This window comes from Vulpes vulpes, chromosome 14 (genome assembly GCF_048418805.1).
Source record: "Vulpes vulpes isolate BD-2025 chromosome 14, VulVul3, whole genome shotgun sequence".
NCBI classification, from domain to species: domain Eukaryota; kingdom Metazoa; phylum Chordata; class Mammalia; order Carnivora; family Canidae; genus Vulpes; species Vulpes vulpes.
The window spans coordinates 23,807,542-23,833,379 of record NC_132793.1 but is presented as its reverse complement, the minus strand read 5'-3'; the positions used below and the strand labels follow the sequence as shown (position 1 = coordinate 23,833,379).

The 25,838-nt window shown below is 37.1% G+C and overlaps 1 protein-coding gene across 15 annotated transcripts in view; it reads right to left on the bottom strand.

Annotated features, from left to right (window-relative positions):
• Nucleotides 1-25,838, bottom strand: part of NCOA6 (nuclear receptor coactivator 6) — an 85,571-nt gene that overhangs the window by 42,437 nt on the left and 17,296 nt on the right. For 10 of the 15 annotated variants that reach the window (XM_072736049.1, XM_072736054.1, XM_072736064.1 and 7 more), the window contains 4 exons: nucleotides 15,707-15,809; nucleotides 14,162-14,234; nucleotides 9,731-10,012; nucleotides 3,998-4,153 (listed from right to left, as the gene is read on the bottom strand). In XM_072736049.1, coding sequence (XP_072592150.1) covers nucleotides 3,998-4,153; nucleotides 9,731-9,965 — 391 coding nt within the window. In that variant the 5' untranslated portion in view covers nucleotides 9,966-10,012; nucleotides 14,162-14,234; nucleotides 15,707-15,809. The remainder of the gene's footprint in view (nucleotides 1-3,997; nucleotides 4,154-9,730; nucleotides 10,013-14,161; nucleotides 14,235-15,706; nucleotides 15,810-25,838) is intronic. The other 5 variants (XM_072736052.1, XM_072736055.1, XM_072736057.1 and 2 more) reach the window with 1 other exon arrangement.

The window sequence follows — 25,838 nt, the reverse complement described above, 5'->3', positions numbered from 1 at the left end:
CTTCCTGCACTTAATCCAAAATTTTGACTATTGTTACTCTGGATGACATCACCACCTAGCGGACAGATAGAGTATAGCTAGCTGGCGGTTAAGGAAGTGAAAGGAAACCTTGTATTGATCCGCATCCTTCTGGCATCATTCCATACCATGGGGTCCTGGTTTATAGAAACAGATAACAAAGCAGAAAGCTAATGACAGCACAATAGTTTCCTCTGTCTTGTCACTGATAAAGTCACCTTTATGTATTAAGTATTTCAACCAGGCAGGTAGACTGGTCATAGGGCACAAACATCCTATTAATAAGGGACCAATCACCAGGAACTATAAGATAGTCTAAATTGCCTATGGGAGTCAGGAATGAAAGGAAAAAAAGAGACTACAGTTCTTGAGGGTTTCCAATAAAGAGAAGGAACTATTAATATACCAAAACTGCTAAAACATTCTAAGCAGAAAGAGTATTATTTTTGAAATGGACATATGAGCCACACATATGATTTTAAATTTTCTAGAAACCATAGTATATTCAATGTATTATTATTTCAACATATAACTAATACAAATAGTTAATGATATATTTTACGTTCTTTTTTTTGGAGTGCTAAGTCTTCAAAATCCATAGATGGCTGGTGGCTACCACAATTAACAGCCCAGATGTAGACCTTGCCTCTCTAACCTCAACTCACTATTTTCTACTTAAATAAGGATTCAGCCTTAGTGGCATATTTTTATAGTTTCTTAGGCACACAAAGCTGCTTCTCACTTTAAGGCCTTTGCACATGTCGTTCCCTCAGTCTCTAACAGTTCTCCTGCTCTCTTCACGTAAGTCAATTTCTCAATTTTCATGTACTCTTAAGTATCACAGGCCCCAAAAGACCTCCAACTGCCTTATCCAAGGATAGATCACCCTTATCAGAACATCTTGTTATATCTTCAGTCCATATCCCCGAATGAGTAATGACTTACTCATTCACTTGATTTCTTGTCTGCCTCCCCCATCACTGTACAAGGGTAACCATAAATCTGCCCTAGTTCCCTTTTATCTATCGTTCAGGGACAGTTATTAATAGCACCCTTTTTACTCTCAAAAGTGTCATTTTGGTTGATAAATTATATGGCCACCCTAATTATATCCTTAAGACACAGAACAGTGTCTGATACATAATAGCACTCATTGGCTATTTATTAAATATATTATGAATTGTCATCTTATAACCTTACAAAGAATTACAAGCATTTTCTATACGATGAATACATTCCTGGAAAATCCCACATTCTGTCAAATCTCATGCTGAAAATAGCTTTTATGGGAAAAAGTGTTGCTGGAACCTCAAAACGCTATTGGTTTTGTAACCAGAGCTCTAATAAAAACAGTAACTGATGGAAACAACATATCCAGAAACATTTACGGTGTCAATGCCGTAATCAGGTGCTGAGATAATGCAGATGCAGTAGAGCTCCTGAATCAATGAGGCTGCAAGCAGGAGGAAGTAAAACGTCACAAGCTAAGTCTGGGGATGCACTTCTGGGGGAAGGTATCTGAATGTAAGTTCAGATTAATTATCTTAAAATAGAGCTGAAAGGACTTCCCACCTATGCAGCAGCTGAGTTTTTTTTTTTTCTTTTAGATAATCATCTTTCTATTTCCACTATTCCAGCTTCCCTTGTCTTGTTTATATGAATACGCACAATTTCCACATTATATTAGTATCATTCCCCTAATTGGCAACTGCATATAAGCTAACTGGTATCAAAGAAACACACATGAGGCTCCCAAACTTGCTGATTAGGGGTCAGCAAACCACAACCTATGGGCTCAATCTAGCCTGCTGCCTGTAATAATTAAAGTGTTGCTGGGAAGACATCCATGTTCATTCACTTACATATTGCTTATGGCTGTCTTGTACTACAACCAGACTGGAATTGTGTGACAGCGGTCTTAGGTTCCACAAAGCCAAAAATATTCTCTGGCCCTTTACAGAAAAAGTTTGCAGATTTCTGCTTTAAATCACCATGAATGGAGGGGTCACGAAATGTCCTCAAAAAAGATGTCTTCCCAACTCCCTGGCTAAAACTCAGAAAAGGAAGGGTACAGAGAGTGTTCTTCAATGGAAAATAGGCTGTTGGGAGAATAACCTGTCCCTGAACCCCTGCAGCAGACACCATGGCGTGGCAACATCTCTTCTTACAACGTACAAAGGCATCAGCTTGTTACCAGTTTTAGAAAAGCAAAGCTTCTGCCACCACTTTAGATCCTGTCTGAATTCTGAGGGAGTGTGGAGAAAAGGAGATCACCTGGAACACATATGTACTTCCTAAAAAGTTAAAGAACTCTTTTCTGTAATGTGATAATCATTGCCATTTGTGAATTTCATAACTTCTTGAAATATATGTTATCTATTTTACATCCCTGATGGTACTTATGCTTTAATTTACGGCTTTAACAATAAAGAGGAGCCAGCATTTTATCCTTTTAAAAAGAACTTATAGGAGGTAGGTCTGATTAAAAGAAGAAACTGGTGTTTCCTTTCTCCAGTAGGAAACACTACCACATAAGGTTCAAAGCCCTTTTAACTCACACAAATAGGTAACAGAGACTATAAAACATTTAGTTTTTAAGAAACCACTTATATGTTCTATAAAACATAAGCAGCCTATCTAGTTTTATTGCAGGCAATAGTTGTTTTACTCCCACTCTTCCCCAAAGTTCATCCAATATCCTACAGATTGCTATGAATAAATTTTACTTTTCTGGATCCTTTTAGATAATCCAATATTTTTCATAATAGATGGATTGTTATTTAAACCACTATTCCCTTGTTTACCAAATGATGGGGCTTACCCCATTTCTCAAAATACATAATCATTTCTAACCTCCTCTGTGCTCCCCCATACTTGGTACTTATATATCTCTCACAGGTTTGTCTCCCTAACTAAGGTCAGGAGTTTCTTTTGAGTTCGTAACACCAAGGACCATATTATTCTTATCATTGTACGCCAAGTGCTAAAGCAAAGTGGTGCTATTATGTGTGTACTTCCCTTGTTTTCATTCAACATATGTCTACCAAGGAACCTAACATGTTCCAGGCAAGCAGAGCTACAATAGTGAGCAAAACCAGACATAGCCTCTGCCCTACTGGATCCTGCAATCTAGGGGAGAATAAAACAATAATCAAATAATTGCTCTGATGAAAGAGTGACATAAATGATCTAAGGAAAAAACCCAGACTTTTGTGAGAGCACATAAAGAACACTGACTTCATCAAGGAGTTCAGAAAAAGTATTTTCAAGATGATTTAAGGTGATAAACTTGAAGGCTGAGTAAGTGTTAAATAAGAGGAGGGGGCATGGTAAGGGACATAGAGAAAACATAAATGCAAACGGCTGCAGCTAAAGAGGCTTGAACAGACAGCAAAGAGGAGAAGAGAGTTGTAGGAGTTACGATTGGATGAGAAAGGTGGAGGTCAGACCATGCAAAGCCATGATGTCTTGGTATAAAGTTTGGTCCTTATTCTGTGAACAATAGCAAGCGATAGCAGGGATTTTAAGCTGCATGTATGTGTGTGTGTAGCATATTTTCATTTTGAAAAGACCACTATGGCAAAATATTTGAAAAATGAATACTGCTACAAAAAGGACTATTCAGGGCCTCCTAATCTCTGTTAGATAAAGAAAAGAAATACTAATGCTTATTTGGTTGAAGGAAACAAATGAAATTAGATATTCTTTAAAAGACAAATCAGCTCCTGGTCAGGGTGCCAATAAATTCCAAATCTGACAGACTGACAGACAAAATCAGGCAAGGGAATGGAGTCTGAGACTGTGGATGCTAAAGCATCAGAATCCAGACAAAGCCTCAATTCCTCTTTATCCTATGGTGCTGCAATGTGAAGCACAGGTTACATGAGTTACCTGGCATTCTGAAACACGAGAGGAACAGACAAGCAGCACAGAAAATTCTACATCCTACTCTTGTTATGATTTGGGTCCAGATGGGCACCTTCAATTTGAACGGAGAGGATCCCCAGATCCCGAAGCTGCTGGTTGTTGCTCTGAGCCAGGATCCGTAACCGCTCCGCTGCTTCCCGGGGGATGTTGAATGTCACACGCACACTGTTCCAGGGCTCCACCTTCTGTACCTTTAGCTTGCTGGATTCTTGGTCATGAAAGAAAGAGAATTAATATTAGTAATTTTTTAGCCACCAGAAAACATGAAACAAACCAAAAGCAAAAGAACAAAGCAGAGCATTGGCTTGCAGTAGCTTTGAGAGGTGTCTTTGGCATTAGGTACATTTCAAATCAAATCCCAGCTCTACCACTTAGCACCTGGGTGACCATGAACAAATTATTTAAGTTTTCTGAAACTTACCTTCCTCTTCATGTAAAAACTACTTCATGAGATTTTGAGTACTAAATGAGAAAATATATGTCCAAACCCTAGAATAGGATCTGACACACACACTGAATACATGGAAAGCAGTAAGATGAAGAAGGGAATGCAAGAAAGAAGAGAGAGGTAAGTTTAAATGAGTAGACTAGGGTCTCGTTCTGGACTCAGTTAAATGTATGTGAACTGGCATCATGAGACCATGTAGTCTCAAATTTCAGTGAAATTCTGTAAAAAATGGGATGCAGATTATGCCAGTTCATATTCATATTTAAATATTAATGAGTATCTCTGTGCAAGATAGTCACAGAGAGGGAGAAAACATTTCTTCCAATGTCCTATAAATGCTTCAATTTAAGAAGGGTTTAAGTCTTTTTTGATCTAAATTTTTTTCCCCTGCTTTAAGAGTATAATTTTCACTGAAGCACACTGAAGGAAAAAAACAATGTAATTTGATAACAAAGCTTCAGTGAGGATATGAAAACATTACATTTCAACAAGTGTGAAAAGTCAATGCAAACTTTAGGACTTTTTTTTTTTTTTTTTAAGATTTCACTTATTTATTCATGAGAAACACACAGAGAGAGAGAGAGGCAGAGATATAGACAGAGGAAGAAGCAGGCTCCCTCCCAGGAGCTTGATGCAGGACTTGATCCCTGGACCCCGGGATCATGACCTGAGCCAAAGGTCGACGACCCTCAACCACTGAGCCACCCAGGTGCAGGACATGTTTTTGAAAGAATATACAAAAGTTAATAAAGGAGGTTAAGTGTTATTTGTAATTGTGTTTTACAGATGGAAAAGTAAATCCCAGTCCCAGTTAGCTGATAAAAAATTTTTTTTCAACAACCTAGACAACATAATTTTCCCTTTTGTTATGAACTTGGCTAAATTAAATCTTTGGTATCCTCTATTCAGTTTGCATTTCGATATAAAGGAAATGGGTCATACAGGTATATGTGTTGTCAAAATCAGATCTACCGACAGATCGAGGAAAGTACCTACATGTTGCCTAAAGCCCCTTCTAGCTCCAATACCACTATACATTGAAAGTTAACTTATCCAAACATGGAGTTCACTTGTTCTAATGTGGAAAAAAGAAACTACTTGCTAAGAGCAGTGAGGTAATACAACCACAGAAATTTAGAAAGGATTAGGCAATAATTAGTTCAAGTCTATTTTACAGATGAGGAAACTGAGGCCAAGAGAGGCTGTGATCTGCCTAGAATCTTGTGGTCACCTACCAGCATCAGAGATGGCATTAACATCCAGCTCTGATTCTCAGGTCAATTTACTTTCCATGACACTTATGCCTCTGAATAGCAAAAAGTAGGAAAGCTAGAGATCCTGATTCCATGGAGTGTTAGGTGCTATAGGGCTTCTTCTCAATCTAAAGAGTACTAGAATTTTATACAAAGTTTAAACAAACATCAAATTAGTTTATGGTATTATCTATTTGTGATATGGTTATTAAAAAATCCTTGTCTATAAAATGGTTATATTTTATCAAAAATTTTAACTTCTATCATACCTGAGAAGATTTGACTTAATATACTTTTGGACCAAGAATACAATCTTATATATGGTGATAACATCATAAATCTGGTTTGGTAATTTATTTGAAAGCCACAAATAAATTGATTCAGCTATCTATCTTTTATCTTATTTTTTAATGCAAAATTAAAGCCCCACTGTGGTGCTTGAACTCACAACCTGGAGGTCAAGGTCACAAACTCTACCAGCTGAGCCAGCCAAGAGCCCCTGATTCAGCAATTTAAACCAAGAAAAAATGTGAGTAATTAAGAGCAATGAACAATTTCATGCTCACTGACACTCTTTTCCCTGAGTAATATGATAAATTACAACTATAATATATATTTAATTTCATGTATGTTGTTCTAAGCTGGAAAAGCTCTTATATTCTGACCATAATTATGGTAACAATGATGGCAGTAACTGCAACTTTAACACGTAACATTCCCTAATACTATGCTTTACACAGAAAAAAACATACATACAAAGCCCGTGAGAAAATGACAACTTTCCTCCTAACATCAAATCTCAGAGGAAAAGAAAAACAACACTAAGCCTAAAAATCTAATCACTACTTGATCACATCAGGATTTGTGATAGAAGAATAAAATCTAGCGGTGCCTGGGTGGCACAGTCAGTTAAGCATCCAACTCTTGGTTTCAGCTCAGGTCATGCTCTCAGGGTGCTGAGATTGAGCCCCACTTTGGGCTCCATGCTTTGTGTGGAGTCGGCTTGAGATTCTCTCTCTCCTCACCCTTCGTGCTCCCTCTCTCACAAATTAAATAAGTAAATCTTTTTTTTTAAAAGAAAATAATAAAATCTAGGCTTTTTTGTCAATGAGAGTAGATAATTGTACTAACCAGAAATGATTCAGAACATCTAAACCAAGGTTCAAAACCACAAATGCCCACAAGACCCAGACATGTAGTCTAAATGTATGAAGAAGCCAGAGAGGAGCAATGTGAGATGAGGGCCTGCCCTAAATAGAAGCTGCTCCTGAGCACCATCAGGAAAAGAGAGTTCAATGTTTATAGATCTTTCATTTTTAGTGCTAAATCCAAAGTCTGGATTTGTATGTAAAATATTTCAATTTTATTTTATTTTATTTTTATTTTATTTATATATATGGCTATAGTTCATTCATTTTTAGCTGCTATGAGTGATTTAATTTTTTCTTTAAAGATTTTTATTTATTTATTCATGAGAGACAGAGAGAGAGAGAGACAGAGACACAGGCAGAGGGAGAAGCAGGCACCACACAGAGAGCCTGACGTGGGACTCGATCCAGGGTCTCCAGGATCACGCCCTGGGCTGCAGGCGGCGCTAAACCGCTGCGCCACCGGGGCTGCCCAAATATTTCAATTTTAAAAGCATCGGCAATGAAATTCAGACATTAAAAAACAAACAAACAAACAAAAAAACGAAAGTAGAGCCATAACACAACAAGCTGCCAGCTGGGTAACCTTTCATCTAAAATTTAAGAAAATGGGGCACCTGGGTGGTTCAGTGGTTGAGGGTCTGCCTTTGGCTCAGGTCATGATCCTGGGGTCCCGGGATCGAATCCTGCATCAGGCTCCCCACAGGGAGTCTGCTTCTCCCTCTGCCTGTGTCTCTCATGAATAAATAAAAGAGAATCTTAAAAATAAATAAATAAAACTTAAGAAAACATATTTCCTGTATGTTTAAGTAGAACCATGAAATAAAAGTTTTTTTAAGCTTTAAGGGGCCTTCAAGCTCCAGTATTGAAGGAAGGAATGGAAACTGAAGTTTGGAGTGTTAAAAACAATAAATAAACATGGGTCTTAAGAATTAACTCCTATACATTAGAGCAGATAATTTAAGGATTACTATGTTAAGCAATACCTTATCATGTTCAGTTTCTCCATGTAGTTAAAAGAAATACAACAGCATTTTTATTTAAAAATAAATTCTACCTCTCTGATTTCAAGCTATATTACATAGCTATAGTAATAATAACAGTACGGTATTGGCATAAAAAAAACAGATTAATGAAACAAAATAGAAAGCCCAGAAATAAACCCACACATATATGGTTGATTAATTTATGACCAAGAAGCCAAGAATATGCAAAGGACAGTCTCTTCAATAAATGATGCTGGGGAAACTAGACAGCCACATGCAAAGGAATGAAACTGGATCACTATCTTATACCATACACAAAAGTTAACTCAAAATAGATTAAAGACTTGATGTAAGACCTGAAACCATAAAACTAGAAGAAAACATAGGTGGTAAGCTCCTTAACATTGGTCTTGGCAATTTTTTAAAAATGTGACACTAAAAGCAAAAGAAACAGAAACTAACCAGTGGAACCACATCAAACTAAATAGCTTCTGCAGAGCAAAGGAAACCATCAAGAAAATGAAAAGGCAATCTACTAAATGGGAGAAAATATTTGCAAATCATGCATCTGATAAGGAATTAATATCCAAAATATATAAAGAAATGAGACAACTTCCAAGCAAAAATCCAAACAATCCAATTAAAAATTGGGCAGAAGATCTGAATAGACTTTTTTCCAAAGACTACATGTAGATGACCAACAGGTACATGGAAGGTGATCAACGTCACTAATCATTATGGAAATGCAAATCAAAACCACAATGAGGTATCATCTCATATCTGTTAGAATGGTTATTAACGACCAAAAAAAAAAGTGTTGGCAAGGATGTAGAGAAAAGAGGTACCTTCGCATAGTGCTAGTAAGAATGTAAACTGGTGCTGCCAGTTTGTGAAAAACAGTATGGAGTTTCCTCAAAAAAATTAAAAATAAAACATATGATCCAGCAATTCTACTTCTGAGTATTTACCTGAAGAAAACAAAACCAATAACTCAAAAAGATATCTAGACCCCTCATGTTCACTGCAGCATTATTTATAAAAGCAAAGATATGGAAACAACCTACATGTCTGTGGATAGATGAATGAACAAAGAAAATGTGAGAAAATGTGAGAAAATACATATACCCATTATATATATATATTATATATATATTGATATATATATATAAATCTCACATATATATGATATATATATCAATCTCATATATATATATATATATATATCTAATGGAGTATTATTCAGCTATAAATAAGAATCTTGCCATTTACAACAAACATAAAGGAACCCTCAGGGCATTATGGTAAATGAAATAAGCAGACAAATACAGTAAGATCTCACTGACATGTGGAATCTTAAAATACAAAACAAAACAAAACCAAAAACACCAAGTTCGTAGATATAGGGAACAGAATGGTAGTTGACAGAGGTTGAAGATGAGGGGTGGGGAGTGGGTGAAATGGGTAAAGGGGGTCAAAAGGTACAAAGTTCCAGTTATTGTCATAGGGATGTAATGTACAGTATAGTGACTATGATTAGTAATACTTTATTGCATATTTTCAAGTTGCTAAGAGAGTATATCTCAAAAATTCCCATCACAAGAAAACTGTGGGCATTATACTATATATTGGCAAATTGAATTAAGTAAAAAATTTTGAAAAAATTAAGAAAACAAAATTATAACTATATATGGTGACAGATGTTAACTAGACTTATTGTGGTGATCATTCACAATATATAAAAATATGGAATGGTATGTTGTATATCTGAAACTAATATAATGTATATTATGTCAACTATACCTCATTAAAAAAATTCTAAAATTCTAATCCTACACTTAAAATCAGCCTTTCAATCCAGTATAGTTTTACTTTGTAAAACTCAAGAAAATTACAGAAGAGCAAACACTTTAAAAAAAGAGTAACAAGAAGAAAATAATTAAAGCAAATTACCCATGTGTAACAAATTGGGCACATTCTCCAATATTGTGTCCAATTTCCATTTGAAGTCTTTATCATCTATATTTCCTTTGAAGGCCACAAAGATTGTGGAATCCTCCAAAATATTCTCACTTTTTGTGTCATCATCTTCTAGTCCAGAATCAAAATCCATCTCTGAGTCTTCCATTGTTGATGAACACAAGGAAGTATAGATGTCTTCTAAGTTTGGAAGGTCATCCAAAACCATGGTGAATATTATTCCAGTAGCATATGCCAAATGGAGAATAAGAAAACCTTTGAAAAAAGAAAATTAAAAAGGTATTATAAGTGCATAATTATAAAATCAACAATGTATAACCCACTGTTCTGTGAAAACTATAATTTATTTGCCAGGTAATAAAAATTGAGAAATTACAAAGAGGATAAACTAATTAAGATATTCTGTAATAATTAGTTTTTTTAAAAAGACTTTATTTGAGAGAGAGAGAGAGAAAGAGAGTACAAGCAGGGGGAGTGGCAGGCAGGAGAGGCAGAAGCAGAGTCTCCGCTGAGCAGGGAGCCCAATGTGGGGCTTGATGCCAGGACTCTGAGATCATGACCGGAGTCAAAGGCAGATGCTTAACCAACTGAGTCACCCAGGTGCCCCTAATAACTAGTTCTTAAAAATATATAAAATAGGGGCAGCACCTGGGTGGCTCAGTTGGTTGAGCGTCGGACTCCTGATTTCAGCCTAGGTCATGATCTCGGGGTCATGGGATCAAGTCCCACATTAGACTCTAGTCAGGGTGGAGTCTGCTTTTCTCCCTCTCCCTCTTCCCCTCCCTCTCACTCTCTCTCTCTTTCTCTCAAATAAATAATTTTTAAAAAATACTTGAAATAAAACTTTGCCAGTTTTAAGTAAAGTTCCTTTTATTATAATTTCTATGTCTATTATGTCACAGGCTACTTTTTGGTAAGCCTATAATATGGGGAGGAGGGAACAGAGATCACAAGAAAATAAAACAAGTTATATTTGGAGAATAATTTATATAAGTCTTTGGCCCACTGAGCAAGGGGCTCCCTGAGACTCTTGTTATTCCTATCCCGACAAAAGTTTCAGAGGAGCCAATGTTTTTAGAGCCTTTCTCTTTCTCTAATCTGAAAAGCACAACTTGACCCAATTAAAAAAAAAAAAAAAACAACATCCAGAGGACTACTTAAAATCCTAAAGTCTTGAGGACCCTTTAAAACAATGTTTAGGGGATCCCTGGGTGGCTCAGCGGTTTGGCGCCTGCCTTTGGCCCAGGGCGCGATCCTGGGGTCCTGGGATCGAGTCCCGCGTCAGGCTCCTGGCGTGGAGCCTGCTTCTCCCTCTGCCTGTGTCTCTGACTCTCTTTCTATCGTGAATAAATAGATAAAATCTTTAAAAAAAAATAAAACAATGTTTAAAGGGTTATTAGTAGTTATATGGCTAAAAATAATAATTCAGGAAAAAAACAAACAAAAAATGTTTTTAAATACTTTTAGGAAAGGAAAAGAGGTGGTTAACACATGTTTCTGGAGGGAAAGAACTTTGTCCAGAACAGAACTAAATAACTTTTAAACTTTTAGATCTGGGCAGCCCCGGTGGCTCAGCAGTTTGGTGCCGCTTTCAGTCCAGGGCCTGATCCTGGAGACCCAGGATCGAGTCCCATGTCAGGCTCTCTCCATGGAGCCTGCTTCTCCCTCTGCCTGTGTCTCTGCCCCACCCCCCTCTCTCTCTCTCTCCCTCTCTGTGTCTCTCATGAATAAATAAACAAATTTTTAGATCTAGGAAAATCACATCATCTGCTATTTTCAGTTACGTTGTCTACCAAAGAGTACATGTACTAGAGATCACATTATGTGGCCATTTTCTTCATTAGCTTTGGGACTGAAGATCACATTCTTAACCCAAAAGTGAGTGAATATTAAGAATGACATGGAAACATAAAAACCGGGCAGCCCCAGTGGCGTAGCAGTTTAGCGCCTCCTGCATCCTGCAGCCTGGGGTGTGATCCTGGAGACCCGGGATCAAGTCCCACATTGGGCTTCCAGCATGGGGCCTGCTTCTCCCTCTGCCTTTCTCTCGCTCTCTCTGAATGAATAAATAAATAAATCTTAAAAAAAAAAAAAAACCATAAGAACCTCATACAACTCTTCTAACTTAAAAACATTCCTTACATAAACTATAATTACAACTTTGTGTTTTTTAAAAGATGGATAAGGAAAAAGAGCCGAAAAGAAATTCACAAAATGCAGTGATTGTTCTAGGTTGGTAAGATCACTGGTAAATTTTCTTGTCCTATTTTTTTAGGAAAAATTTTTATTTTTTCTATTTTAATAAAAAAAAATTATTTTTCCTATTTTAACAAAATACATTAGAAGTCACTGCGGATATGCAAAGCTAAATATGCTGTAACATGGTTATATTACCAGCACAAATGGAAAAAATGTATCAACTTTTAAAAACTGTTTAACTTTTTTTCTTTTTCTATTTTATTTATTTTTATTTTTTTTTAAAGTTTACTTATCTAATGGGAACTGCTCTTTTTTTTTTTTTTTTTTTACAATAGTCACACAGAGAGAGAGAGAGAGGCAGAGACACAGGCAGAGGGAGAAGCAGGCTCCATGCACCGGGAGCCTGACGTGGGATTCGATCCTGGGTCTCCAGGATCGCGCCCTGAGCCAAAGGCAGGCGCTAAACCGCTGCGCCACCCAGGGATCCCTCTTTTTCTATTTTAAAAGTCACTTAAACTTCTTAAGAATAAGGACTTTCCCAAAACCAATTTAAGCTAAAATCTTAGGGGGAAAAAATTCCTCTGTTTTAAGTATGAAAAACAAAACCCAATCCTTCGAACAGAGTACCTTACAGTTTGGCAAGTATATCATTTTCTAGTACTGTGATTATTACAAAGGAATAGTGTGAAAAAAAAAAAAAGGAATAGTGTGATTTGGGTGGTTAAAAAACAATAGCGTTCAAGAAATCCCTCATAAATACTGTTGCCTTTAGTCAACTAACATCTGTACTTCACAGATTTAAAGAACTTTAGAGGTAAATAAACAAGACTAAGAAAGCTTTTAGGGCTTAAAAGCTGCTGTTCATTAGGAAAATGACTGCTGATAACTGCTGAGACTGCCTAAAATACTGGAGCTATTTAGTAGCTATTCCATAGTTGGGATGACTTCAAGAAGGATTTCAAATTTAAGATATGTTTTCTAAAAGAATCTTTAACTGGAAAGAAGGAGGCCAACTAAAAACCTTGGATTTTGATAGTCTTCCAAAAAGGTGACATCAATCATGCCATGAAGGCTAATTTTTATTTTTTAAAGATTTTATTTATTTATTCAAGAGAGACACAAAGAGAGAGAGGCAGGGATCCCTGGGTGGCGCAGCGGTTTGGCGCCGGCCTTTGGCCCAGGGCGCAATCCTGGAGACCCCGGATCGAATCCCACATCGGGTTCCCAGTGCATGGAGCCTGCCTTCTCCCTCTGCCTGTGTCTCTGCCTCTCTCTCTCTCTCTCTCTCTCTGACTATCATAAATAAATAAAAACAAAAAACAAAAAAACAAAGAGAGAGAGGCAGAGAAGTAGGCTCCATGTGGGAGCCTGATGCAGATGAAGAAGTAGGCTCCTTGTGGAGAGCCTGATTCAGAACTTGATCCCAGGGTCCTGAGCTGAAGGCAGACGCTTAACCAATGAGCCACCCAGGTGGGAATCACTGCTAATTTTTTAAAAAGATTGATTGACTTACTTAGAGAGAGAGAGTAGGGGGAAGGGCAAAGGGAGAAGGAGAGAGAATCTCAAGCGGATGCCCTGCTGAGCACAGAGCCTGACGTAGGGGCTGGATATCATAACCCTGAGATCATGGCTTGAGCTGAAATCTAGACTCAGACATTTAACCGACAAAGCTACCCAGGCATCCTGGGAATTACTGCTAATTTTGTTAGGCATGATAATAATGGTGTTATGGTTATACAATACAATGTTCTTACTGTTCAAGAGATGCATACTGAAGCACTCAGGGTTCAAATGTTATAATGCTTATATTTTACTTTAATTGAGGAAGGGTGGCACTTGAGTGGCTCTGTCAGTTAAGTGTCTGGTTTTAGCTCAGGTCATGACCTGACCAGGGTCCTTGGGTCAAGCCCTGAGTCGAGCCCCAAGTCAGGCTCTGAGCTCAGCAGGGAATCTGCTTGTCCCTCTCCCTCTGCTCCTCCTCCTGCTCTCTATCTCAAATACATAAATAAAATCTTAAAAAAAAATTACAAAAATAATTAAGGAAAAATAGATTAAGCAAATATGGCAAAATGTTAATAAAGGTTAAATATAGGTGATGGGTATACAGGTGTTCATTATACTATTGTTTATAGTATAATTTTTTAAAATGTTTGAAATAGTTCATAATAAAAATGTTTTTAAAAGAAAAGAAAAAAGCAAGCATACCAGCAACAAACTACTGCTCCGAGGTAAAACTCCACCAGACATCAGGATGGCTTAGAAGCTTACTTATGAACACCTTCCAAATCATAGGATTAAAAATAAATATATGTAAACATGTGTATTTGTAAATATATAAATTTATATTACTTATAACTTGTTACTTTTAAGTACATGAATTTATATATCAGATATATTATACATATAACTGCTAATATGCACCAGATTTACATTTAGATCTGAAGATAAAGGACTGGTGTAGGTAGCTGAATAATGAGTAAAAGACTGTCACAGGTTATTCAGATTATCAACTTGGCTGCCATTTAAACAAAAGACAAGGCCCTATGTTGTACATCAGAAATCACAAATTCCCATACTCACAGGGGTCAGGCAAATAAAATAAGAGAAGTACACTGGATATTAAATGCATTTGCACATATTGTATAAATGATCTGGGCAACAGGAAACTCACAAACCCATCCATGCTAAGCAGCCACTACTCTGCTCTAGCCTATTACTTTCTTTATGGAAAGATGGGAGGTGTTGTACAGGCCCAGCACTAGTAGATGTTCTAAATTTTAAGAAAAGACTAAAATCCATATATTAAGTGAATATCTCCAGATTTTAAAATAGTTTTACATTTTTGGAAAATACTGCAGGCTAAATGAAACATGCTGTAGTTGCATAAGGCTCAGCCATCAGTTTTCAATTTCTTTCTTTTCTCTTTTCTTTTCTTTTTCAGTTTTCAATGTCTATGACTTATATGATTGACTAGTCCAACATTAGGTCTGGGTGAATTATGCAGGGTTTGGTATAGTGCTGGCAGAGACCAGATATTTAAAATGCATTTAAACGTTATGATGTGCCAGGGCACCTGGGTGGCTCAGTCAGTTGAGTGTCCAACTCTTGATTTCACTTCAGGTCATGATCTCAGGGTCATGAGACTGAGCTCTACTTTGGGCTCCTCACTCAGTGTGGAGTCTGCTTGAGATTCTCTCTCTCTCTCTGTCTCTGCCTTTCCCACTTGTGCTCTCATAAATAAATAAATCTTTAAAAAAAAAAATGTTATGATGTGCTTCCTGAGAGGCCTGTGGACTCTCTAAGATAAAGAAAAAGAAGTCAAGGTTTCAACCCCAGAGGAACAGAAAGCACTCAACTTAGTGAATTTTGGGTTTCATTAAACATGCTGATGCCTCCCATAACTGGCTGAAGGACCATCTTCTCTTTTTTTTTTAAGATTTTATTTATTTATTCATGAGAGGCACACAGAGAGAGGCAGAGACACAGGCAAAGGGAGAAGCAGGCTCCATGCAGGGAGCCTGATGTGGGACTCGATCTCGGGACTCCAGGATCATGCCCTGAGCCGAAGGCAGACGCTTAACCGCTGAGCCACCCAGGCGTCCCAAAGACCATCTTCTCCTTTGACAATATGCCAGATGATGATGATGAAGGAAACAGTTTTTTTATTTGCTATGTGACTTTGGTAGAGTAATTCTGTTGCAAGGAATTAAGCTGAGCCTTAACTACTCTTTTACATAATATTTCACTTACCAAAATGTCTTTAATTTTTATCATTTATCCAGGTCATCTTCTAAGTCCAAACAAGCTGGCATTTTTAGGGCCAGTATTTCAAGGCAGCAGCCAAATAAAAATTCTAAAAAAGAGACAGAGAGAAAATAAAGTTTCAGTATTACACAGAAATTAGAAATTACAGAGGTGACATCTTTGTAACAGAAGTCAATGCAAGTATCACAAGTTGCCAAGTCAACTTAGACATCTTCAGATGATGTTAAAACAGAATTTTCATTAAGTCTACAAAATATATCTTTTTTCTGAAATTAAACCACTATTCAACAAGCATTTCAAAGACTATGGATTCAAAACTCAGGGACATATATGAGATTCCCTTAAATAAATCTTTAAAAAGAAACGAATTGGAATATTACAAACACTTCCTTTACATGACAAAATAAATCTTTTTGACCCTAAGTTGTCAGCAGCTTGCTTAATGGGGAAAAGCTGGGAAGAAAACGGATATCCATTAGGTATTATTAAACACTGTGCAGGAGATATAAAGTCAATGAAATGAAACAAGACTAATAGTAAAAAATTGGGAAAAAGAGTGTAAAATTATCACTATTAGCAGATGATATTTGTATTTATATTCTTGAACATCTTAGAAAATCAACAAGGAAACAGAAAAAATAAAAAAATTCAGTAAGGGTGCCTGGGTGGCTCAGAAGTTGAGCATCTGCCTTTGGCTCAGGTCATGATCCTGAGGGTCCTGGGTTGGAGTCCCACATCGAGCTCCCACAGGGAGCCTACTTCTCCCTCTGCCTGTGTCTCTGTCTCTTTCTTTCATGAATAAACAAATAAAACCTTTAAAAAAATTCAGTAATGTAGAATGGTACAAAATACACAGAAAACAATAGTTTTTATTACATTTGCAATCGATCAACAGTAGCTGGGGGGAAAAATCTAATTTACAACAGCAAAAAAAGATAAAATATTTAGGAATGAACTAAAAAGAAAATGCAGAGCTACAAGATGAAAATTTTAAAATACTAACAAAGGCTCCAAATAAAAAAAAGACTTGAACAAATGGAATGACACCAAATTAATAGATAAAAAGACTCCTAAACATCAATTCTCCCTAATTTAGAATTTAATAATCCCAATAAAAAATGCTAACTTATTTTTTTAAATGGACAAGCTGACTTTAAAGTTCATATGGAAACAAGAAAAAAAAAAAACCCTGAAAAAAAATGATTAGTGAAAGAGATAAGCCTTACCAGATATCAAAACATAATGCCTCAGTAATTAAAACTGTGTAGTACTGGCATATAAACAAATGGAAGACCAATGGAAGACTAACATCCCCCAAACTGATCAAAATGGATATGGAATTTTAGAATCTCATGAAGGTGGGAAAAATTAATTTTTCACTAAATGGGTGTAAGTAGCCATGTAGGGAAAAAAAGAAATTAGAGCTATAACTCATATCAAGAGAACTCCAAATGGACCCAAAACTTCAATGTAACAAATGAAACCCTATAAGTATTAGAAGTACAGAAGAAATATTTATAACTTTGGAGTGGGTAGGGATTTTCTGACCATGACTCTAAATCCAACGCCATTAAAATAAAACTGGTGGATTTGAATACATAAAAAAAATCAAAGAATTCTGCAAAGCAAAAAACACCATAAGTAAAGCAAAACAAACCCCTAACAAACAACAAAATGACAAAGAAAGAAAAAATACTGGCAATCATATCACTGATGAAAGAGCAAATCTCCAATACATAAACATACTATAGAAAAAACATAGGCAAAAAAAAAAAAAAAGAAAAAAACATAGGTTTCTGTGTATATGTATGTGCACATATACAGATATATAAAGAGAAGAGCAATTTGGACAAAGAATTATGTCCAAAAATGGACAGAGAGTATGATCATAAAATCACTGAAAAGGAAATACAAATGAACTTTAAACATATGAAAAAATATTCATCCTTACATATAAGAAGAAAAAATTTTTTTCATTCATCAGATTAGCAAAAAATTCAAAAATTTAATAGTGCACTCTCTTGGCAAGTTTATGGGAAACCAGACATTCTCATTCATTGCGAGTAATAGTCTAACATCAGCAATTAGGTATTATCTATCAAAATTACATTAACACAACAATCTCACTTCAGTTTAGTGATCCAATCCTACAGATACACCTGTTCCCACACTAGATGACATATATACAAGGTTATTCCCTAAAGCATTGTTGGCAACAGCAAGATAGGAAATGATCCAAATGTCCATCAACAGAGACTGATTAAATTATAGAACATCTAATAAAAAGGAAATGCAGCAAGAATAAGGATGCTCTCTATGCACTGATATGAGATACTCCCCAAGATACATTGTTGAGAGAAAAAACAAGGAGTAAAACATTGACTACAGTATGCTACTTTTTGTAGAAAAAGAGGAAAAAGTGTTTTATATATGTTAGTATTAAAATAAAATACTCTAGAAGGAAATACAAAAAATAAAAATTATTATCTTCAAGGTAAAATTTTAAAAATCATGTTGTACCAGAAGGCAAGGAAGCACTCAGACCAATAGGGAGATGTCACAAGGACCTAGGTGCCAGTTTTAAGGGGTTTCTACTAGCAAATTTTTTTTAAAGTTTTATTTATTTATGATAGTCACACAGAGAGAGAGAGAGAGAGAGAGAGAGAGGCAGAGACATAGGCAGAGGGAGAAGCAGGCTCCATGCACCAGGAGCCCGACGTGGGATTCAATCCTGGGTCTCCAGGATCGCGCCCTGGGCCAAAGGCAGGCGCTAAACCGCTGCGCCACCCAGGGATCCCTCTACTAGCAAATCTGAGACAATTTTAGTATTGAAATGAACAATGACTAAAATTAATTATAATATCATGAATAAATAAGAATCCATAAATACATAGTAATAGCTCAGAGAGTAAAAATATTGCTCAGGAATTCACCATTAGGGGTAACTATGACATCAACTCCTTACTCTGGAGACTGATAAAGAAAAAGAATGAAGCAAGCAATTTATTTCTTTTAAGGGTTCATCTTTGGTAAAGAGGAAAATTAGAATGCTAGTTTACATTAGAATGTAATGTATACATTAGAATGCTAGTTAATAAGTGCAGAAGGAATGAATTTTAAAATCACCATCGTGCAACCTCCAATGAAATAAGTGATTCAGGCAAGGATGATCAAGGGGTGCTAAAAATCATGTGGTGAAAATTGCTGGAAAACAAGATTCCCACAGTACTAAAGGATTATTTCACAAATTACTTCCTAATTGCAAAGAGAAAACAAGTATCTTTACAATGGAAAGATATGACAGTCACCAGCTTAACCTGGTAATCAAACTCAGTAACAATTAGAGTAATATATATTTTTTAAGATTTTATTTATTTATTTGAAAGAGAGAGAGCACAAGCAGGGGGAACAGCAGGCAGAGGGAGATAGAGAGGAAGAAGCAGGCTCTCCATTGAGCAGGGAGCCCAAGACTCCAGGATCATGACCTGGGCCAAAGGCAGATGCTTAACTCACTGCATCACCCAAGCACCCTGGAGAGTAAGACCTTTTATTTATGCCTCCTGATGTGATGTAACCTTTAAGTACCAGTCATCATCTACAATGTATTATCACTCAAAATGCCTAACCTAGATCTAAACATATCTTTAAACTTAATTTCTCCTTTATAGGAAATTCAGGAGATAGAGCAATGAGTACAATCACATGACGAAGTATTCGATTACATGCATGAAGAAATAATCAGATGTAGAATGTGGGATTTGCTACAACAAAAGTCATCTGGTCTCTTCAAGACCCAAAAATAGGGAGAAACAATTCTCAATTAAAAGACTTCAGAAATATAACCACCAAATCCAATGCATGAATGTTACCTACATACACCTTGAAGAAAACAGCCAGAAAATGTTTTTTAGACACTGGGGAAAACTGAATGTGAAGTTACAGAAGATTTTAGGGCATTCTGAAAAATGTTCTTGGGTGTGAGTGCCTAGGTGGCTTAGTCAGTTGAGCCTCCAACTCTCGGTTTTGGCTCAGATCATGATCTCAGGGTCTTAAGACTAAGACCCTTGTCAGACTCTCCTTGTTGGGCTCCCTCCTTGGCTAGGAGTCAGCTTAAGATTCTTTCCCTCTGCCCCTCCCCTCACATGCACATGTGCTTGTGTGCACTCACTAATAAATAAATAAATTTCAAAAACAAACAGCAGTGTCTGTGTGGCTCAGGTGGTAAAACATCTGACTTCCATTCAGGTCATGATCTCAAGGTCCTGAGACTAAGCCCCACGTCAGGCTCTGAGCTCAGCAGGGAGCTTCTCTCTCTCCCTCCCTCTGCCCATCCCACCGTCATGCTCACTCTCTCTCTCAAATAAATAAATAAAATCTTAAAACAGAAGTTCTTGAGTGTGGTACTATTATTTGTGATTGTATAGAAAATGCCCTTATTCTTAGGAGATTCATGGGAAAGTATTTAGGGATAAAGTGTCATAATGTCTGCAACTTATTTTCAAAGTATTCAGCAAAGACAGGTAGCTAGACAAACATGATGCAGACATAGCAAATTATTATCACTGTATTTTTTCTATATGTTTGCAATTTTTCATATTAAAAAGCTGGGGAGGAGGGTATAAATAAATCCTGGGAGGGTATGAATAAATCCTGGGTGCCTGGGTGGCTTAGTTGATTAAGCGTCTGCCTTCAGCTCAGGTCTTAGGTCATGATCTAAGGGTCCCGGGATCCAGTCCCATGTGGTCTGGTCTTTTAACCTCAAGTTCAGCGCCTCTTCCATCATATACTAAATTCTCTTTTTACCAGGGTGATTCCCAGACAATGAACAATTAGCAGAAATACCAAAACCAAGTGATATAGTTTATTTCAGGTCAATTCTCGCCCCAAATATTCCAAAATGACTAAAGTCAGAATATCTGAGATCAAATGAGTATATGCCTTGAAAGAACTGCAGTAACTCTCAATTTTGGCTATACATTTGGGAAATTTTTTTTAAAGATTTTATTTATTTATTCATGAGAGACAGACAGAGAGAGAGAGAGAGAGAGAGAGAGAAGCAGAGACACAGGCAGAGGGAGAAGCAGGCTCCATGTAGGGAGCCAGATGTGGGACTCGATCCCGGGACTCCAGGACCACACCCTGGGCCGAAGGCAGGCACTAAACCGCTGAGCCACCCAGGGATCCCCCATTTGGGAAATTTAAAAAAATATTTGGGAAAATTTAAAAAATAATGCCTGAGTCATATACTATGTACTGTGGCCTAAGTTTTGGGCATTGAAACAGTGGCCAGCTGACTTTAATATGCAGCCAAAGTTTAAAAACCACACTTTTCATACATTATTTAATTTACCGTATATGAGGAAACTTAGTGAGGTGGGGAATGTGGCTTAAGAATTTGCTCAAATTGGGCAGCCCGCGTGGCTCAGCAGTTTAGCACTGCCTTCAACCCAGAGCCTGATCCTGGAGACCCAGGATCGAGTCCCACGTCAGGCTCCCTGCATGGAGCCTGCTTCTCCCTCTGCCTGTGTCTCTGCCTCTCTCTCTCTCTGTGTGTGTTTCTCATGAATAAATAAAATCTTTTAAAAAAGAAAAGACTTAAAAAAAAAAAAGAATTTGGGGATCCCTGGGTGGCGCAGTGGTTTAGCGCCTGCCTTTGGCCCAGGGTGTGGTCCTGGAGACCCGGGATCGAATCCCACGTCGGGCTCCTGGTGCATGGAGCCTGCTTCTCCCTCTGCCTATGTCTCTGCCTCTCTCTCTCTCTCTCTCTCTCTCTCTCTCTGTGACTATCATAAATAAATAAAAATTTTTTAAAAATTAAAAAAATAAAAAATAATTTGCTCGAAAAAGTGACGGAGAAATGAGAGCTTTTTCTTCTGTTGCTTATTAGAAAATTTGATTGTTTCTTTAAATTTGTTATGTAATACAAACCATATTATTTGTGAGAAAATCAAACAAAACATAACTATATAGAATCTAAAAGTGAACTATACCACCCTGTATTCCATCTTATTTTTTTTATGTCCTTGGAGTCCCTTTTCTATGTCCTTTCTATGACCTTGGAGTCCCTTAAACCCTTCTTAGGTTCTGTTATCATTTAGAAAATGATGAGCTAACATTTTCCAGATCTAAGGACACTATAACTATTTTAATACTTGGCTATTTGACTTCAATATTAATCATACTTCCCTGAGGAACTGGAAATAATTTGGCACAAGGTCTCTAACTCTTTCTTCTTCCAGTAGTAGTGGCTGTTGTCCATACTATTCTCATCTCCCTCCTTTCAAAAAGTTAATCTAAGCTGGAAGTTAAAATGGAGGTTACCTAAGAATACCTGGTTCATCTCTATCATTGCCTCCAGCCTAATTTTTCAATGGTATTTTCATTGTTATACTTAAGGAAGCAATAAGAGTCAAAGTTACTAACAACACTGGAAATTAGGACTGCGCAGCTCAAAGAATTGTTGGACCCAAAAATTACTTTAATGCCCAAGGCAGGAATGGGGCTTGAAATCCAACAGAAGAGCCAGGCAGGAAGGTAACAGATTTTTAACTGACCCCCATATGCGTGGCTCCATCCCTCCAGCTACCTGCTGTAAAACAGCTTTCTCCAGGAGCACCTGGGTGGCTCAGTCAGTTGGGCATTCCACTCTTGGTTTCAGCTCAGGTACTGATCTCAAGGTCGTGAAATCGAACAACCCTGTATCTGCTCCACACTCAGCCCAGTCTGCTATGATTCTCTCCATCCCTCTCCCTCTGCGCCTCCCTACTCCCTACGCACATGCATGGTCCCCACCCCACCCCCACTCAAGTAAATAAATCTCTCAAAAAATTTTAAAAAATAAAACAGCTCTCCAGAGTAAGCAATGGCAGAGGTGATACCTACACTCTAGGTGTAGGTGACCTAGACCCATTTAGGTCTAAATGACAGACCCATTTAGAATAGTTAGCACTATTACATGCCCATGGCTTCCCCTCTCTATTTCAGGTTCTATAACATACAAAGTAGTACACACACATCTTGGAATTTGAAGACAGACACAGGAAGACTTGACCAACCGAAAGCCTTAGGAGCATTACATTCAGGAACCACAGGTATTTGTAGCTTAGGCTTCAAATTATCAAAAACAAATTCTCCTTTCTGAAGTCAAATTACCCAGGCTACAGAAAGGGATTCCCCCCCCCCCCCCCGCACTGCTCCTGTCCCCTCAATCAAATAGGAGGCACATAAATGACTGCTAGACACAAAAAGTATTCCAAAACTATCACCGATTAGTTCTTTAGCTTAACACCTGAAAGGAAAGGACAACTTACAGAGCCAGCAAGCAGCCAGTGAGGTACCTATCTATCTTGTTTATTTGGTAAGTACCAGACCTATACACCTCTATCCTTTTTCAAGGAAGAATAACTGAGGGAAAGGAACATTCCAACACATAAGAGAAACTCGGCACCTGTAATTCAGAAAGTGAGTATGTGAGGAGGAACAGGTTAAATTTTAGATATCAACTACATTATTCTCAATAGATTTGATAAAACATTAAAATGAGAGATCAAAGTCCCTAGACAGGAATGAAAAGAAGTAGTTGAGACACAAAAGTGGAAATAATAGAGGAGAAAAAGCAAAGGAAAAATAATGTAAAAAAGTAAATATGTCACCTCAGATTTCAGATCTTTACTAAAAGTTATAAAGAGCAGAATATTTAATTAGATGTATGGGGATGACAAATTTGAGAAACTTCCATAATAGAGATGGAAAGGACAAAGTAATGGAAATTATGAAAGAAGATCGATAAAGAGAGAACAAACAAATGAACAGAAACAATAATCAAAGCTTTTTTTGTTTGTTTGTTTTTTGTTTTTTTTGGTTTTTTTTTAAGTAGGCTCCATGCCCAACACGGGGCCTGAACTCACAATCCTGAGATCCAGACCACTGAGCCAGCCAGGGGCCCCAATAATCAAAGGTTTTTTAAAAGGGAAATGAATACTTTCCTGAGTCAAAAAATGTTCTGCATCTCTAGCTCAAAAGAGCTCATAAAATACCAGGCAAAATTACTGAAAAGATAATGACAGCTAGATTTTTTTCTAGTCAAACTTTTAGATTTAAGGATAAAGAAAATGCCCCACAATCAACCCACAAAGCAATAAAGAAGTCATACACAGATGACCAGAAATCAGGCTGACCTTGGATTTCTGCTTCGTAAGATCAGAAGTCAATGGCAAAATAGTAAAGAATTAGGAGTGGAAAATAATGTGACCTAATAATTCAGTCCTCTCCCTGACCAAGCAGTCATTCAGTCTGAAACTAACATAAAGATACTTTTATCAGATACTTTTCATAAAAATATTATCTAATAATAATTAACCAAAACAAAGACCTTGAGACGGAATGAAATCAGCTAAACATTAAGTCTAAAAAATTGTTATAAATATGATTAGCATCAATGCTATTTTTTTAAATCATAAACTTCTAATTGTTCAGACAAAATTCTACCTCTTACTGTCCTCCATTCTTTTTTTTTTTTTTAATTTTTTTTTAAATTTATTTATGATAGGCACACAGTGAGAGAGAAAGAGAGGCAGAGACACAGGCAGAGGGAGAAGCAGGCTCCATGCACCGGGAGCCCGACGTGGGATTCGATCCTGGGTCTCCAGGATCGCGCCCTGGGCCAAAGGCAGGCGCCAAACCGCTGCTCCACCCAGGGATCCCTGTCCTCCATTCTTTTTCAAACATCTTTCAAATGTTCAGGTACTTAATAGCCTTCAGTTCCTTTCTAATAACCATGGGTTAAATGGGTTTTTCCTATTCAGCTTTATAGCCTTCATGGGAAGACAAATTCTAAGCACAAATGAAGAGTGTGAATTCTGGGCCTTTAATACCCAACATCCAGAAGTGTCTACAAAGGTGCAAGACTAGCCAGCCATACTACAGTTACACAGTCATCAGAAATTGGCCACTTACCGTCGTCTCTACTCCTTTACAGCCATTTTGAATGATTGCTAACTCATAGCCCTAACACTACCCTAAATCCTCTAAGTAAGGAATGGAATACTATGCTCCTTATCCTTGACATTTAACTGTATCTATTACTTGGTATTGGGATTTTTTTCCTTTCTATATTATTTTTCTATTTATTCAATGCTGCTGAATAAAAGCTATTTTTTTAAAAAATCATTGAAAAGGAAGATCTGTAAGATATGAAATAAAGATGAACTATTACTAGTCACCATTATCTTCATCTGAGTACTATGAACAATTCTGCTAATATGTTCAAAAATTCTGTTGTTAATTTAATGGCTTAAGTTCTCCTATTAAAGGGTAAAGAGGGGCAGCCCAGGTGGCTCAGCAGTTTAGCACCGCCTTCAGCCCAGGGCCTGATCCTGGAGACCCGGGATCAAGTCCCATGTCAGGCTCCCTGCATGGAGCCTACTTCTCCTTCTGCCTGTGTCTCTGCCTCTCTCTCTCTCTCTGTCTCTCATGAATAAATAAATAAAATACTTAAAAATAAATAAATAAATAAATAAATAAATAATAATAAAGAGTTTTAGACTAGATCAAAGAGCATTTGTGTATTCCAGATACCTCATATAACAGAAACCATATAATAACTGATCTTTTATGACCAGCTTCTTTCACTTTGCATATTTTGAAGGTGTTGGAGCAAGTAACGTTTTTTTAAAAGATTTTATTCATTTATTCATGAGAGACAGAGAGAGAGAGAGGTAAAGACACAGGCAGAGGGAGAAGCAGGCTCCATGCAGGAAGCCCGATGTGGGACTGGATCCTGGGACTCCAGGATCACACCCTAGCCGAAGGCAGGCACTTAAACCGCTGAGCCACCCAGGGATCCTGCAAGTAACATTTTTAAAATCACCAAACAATATCCCTTACCAAAAAATACCCTATTTATTTATCCATTCACTTTTCAGTTGCTTCCACTTTTCATTATTATGAATAATGTCGCTATGAATATTCATAATATGAGCTTTTACATGTATATGTTTTCATTTCTCTCGAATATATATATGTATATGGCTATATATTTACAGCTAGGAGTAAAAGTGCTAGGTCATACATTCTATGTTTAACTTTTTGAGGAATTGCCAAACTGTTTTACAAAGCA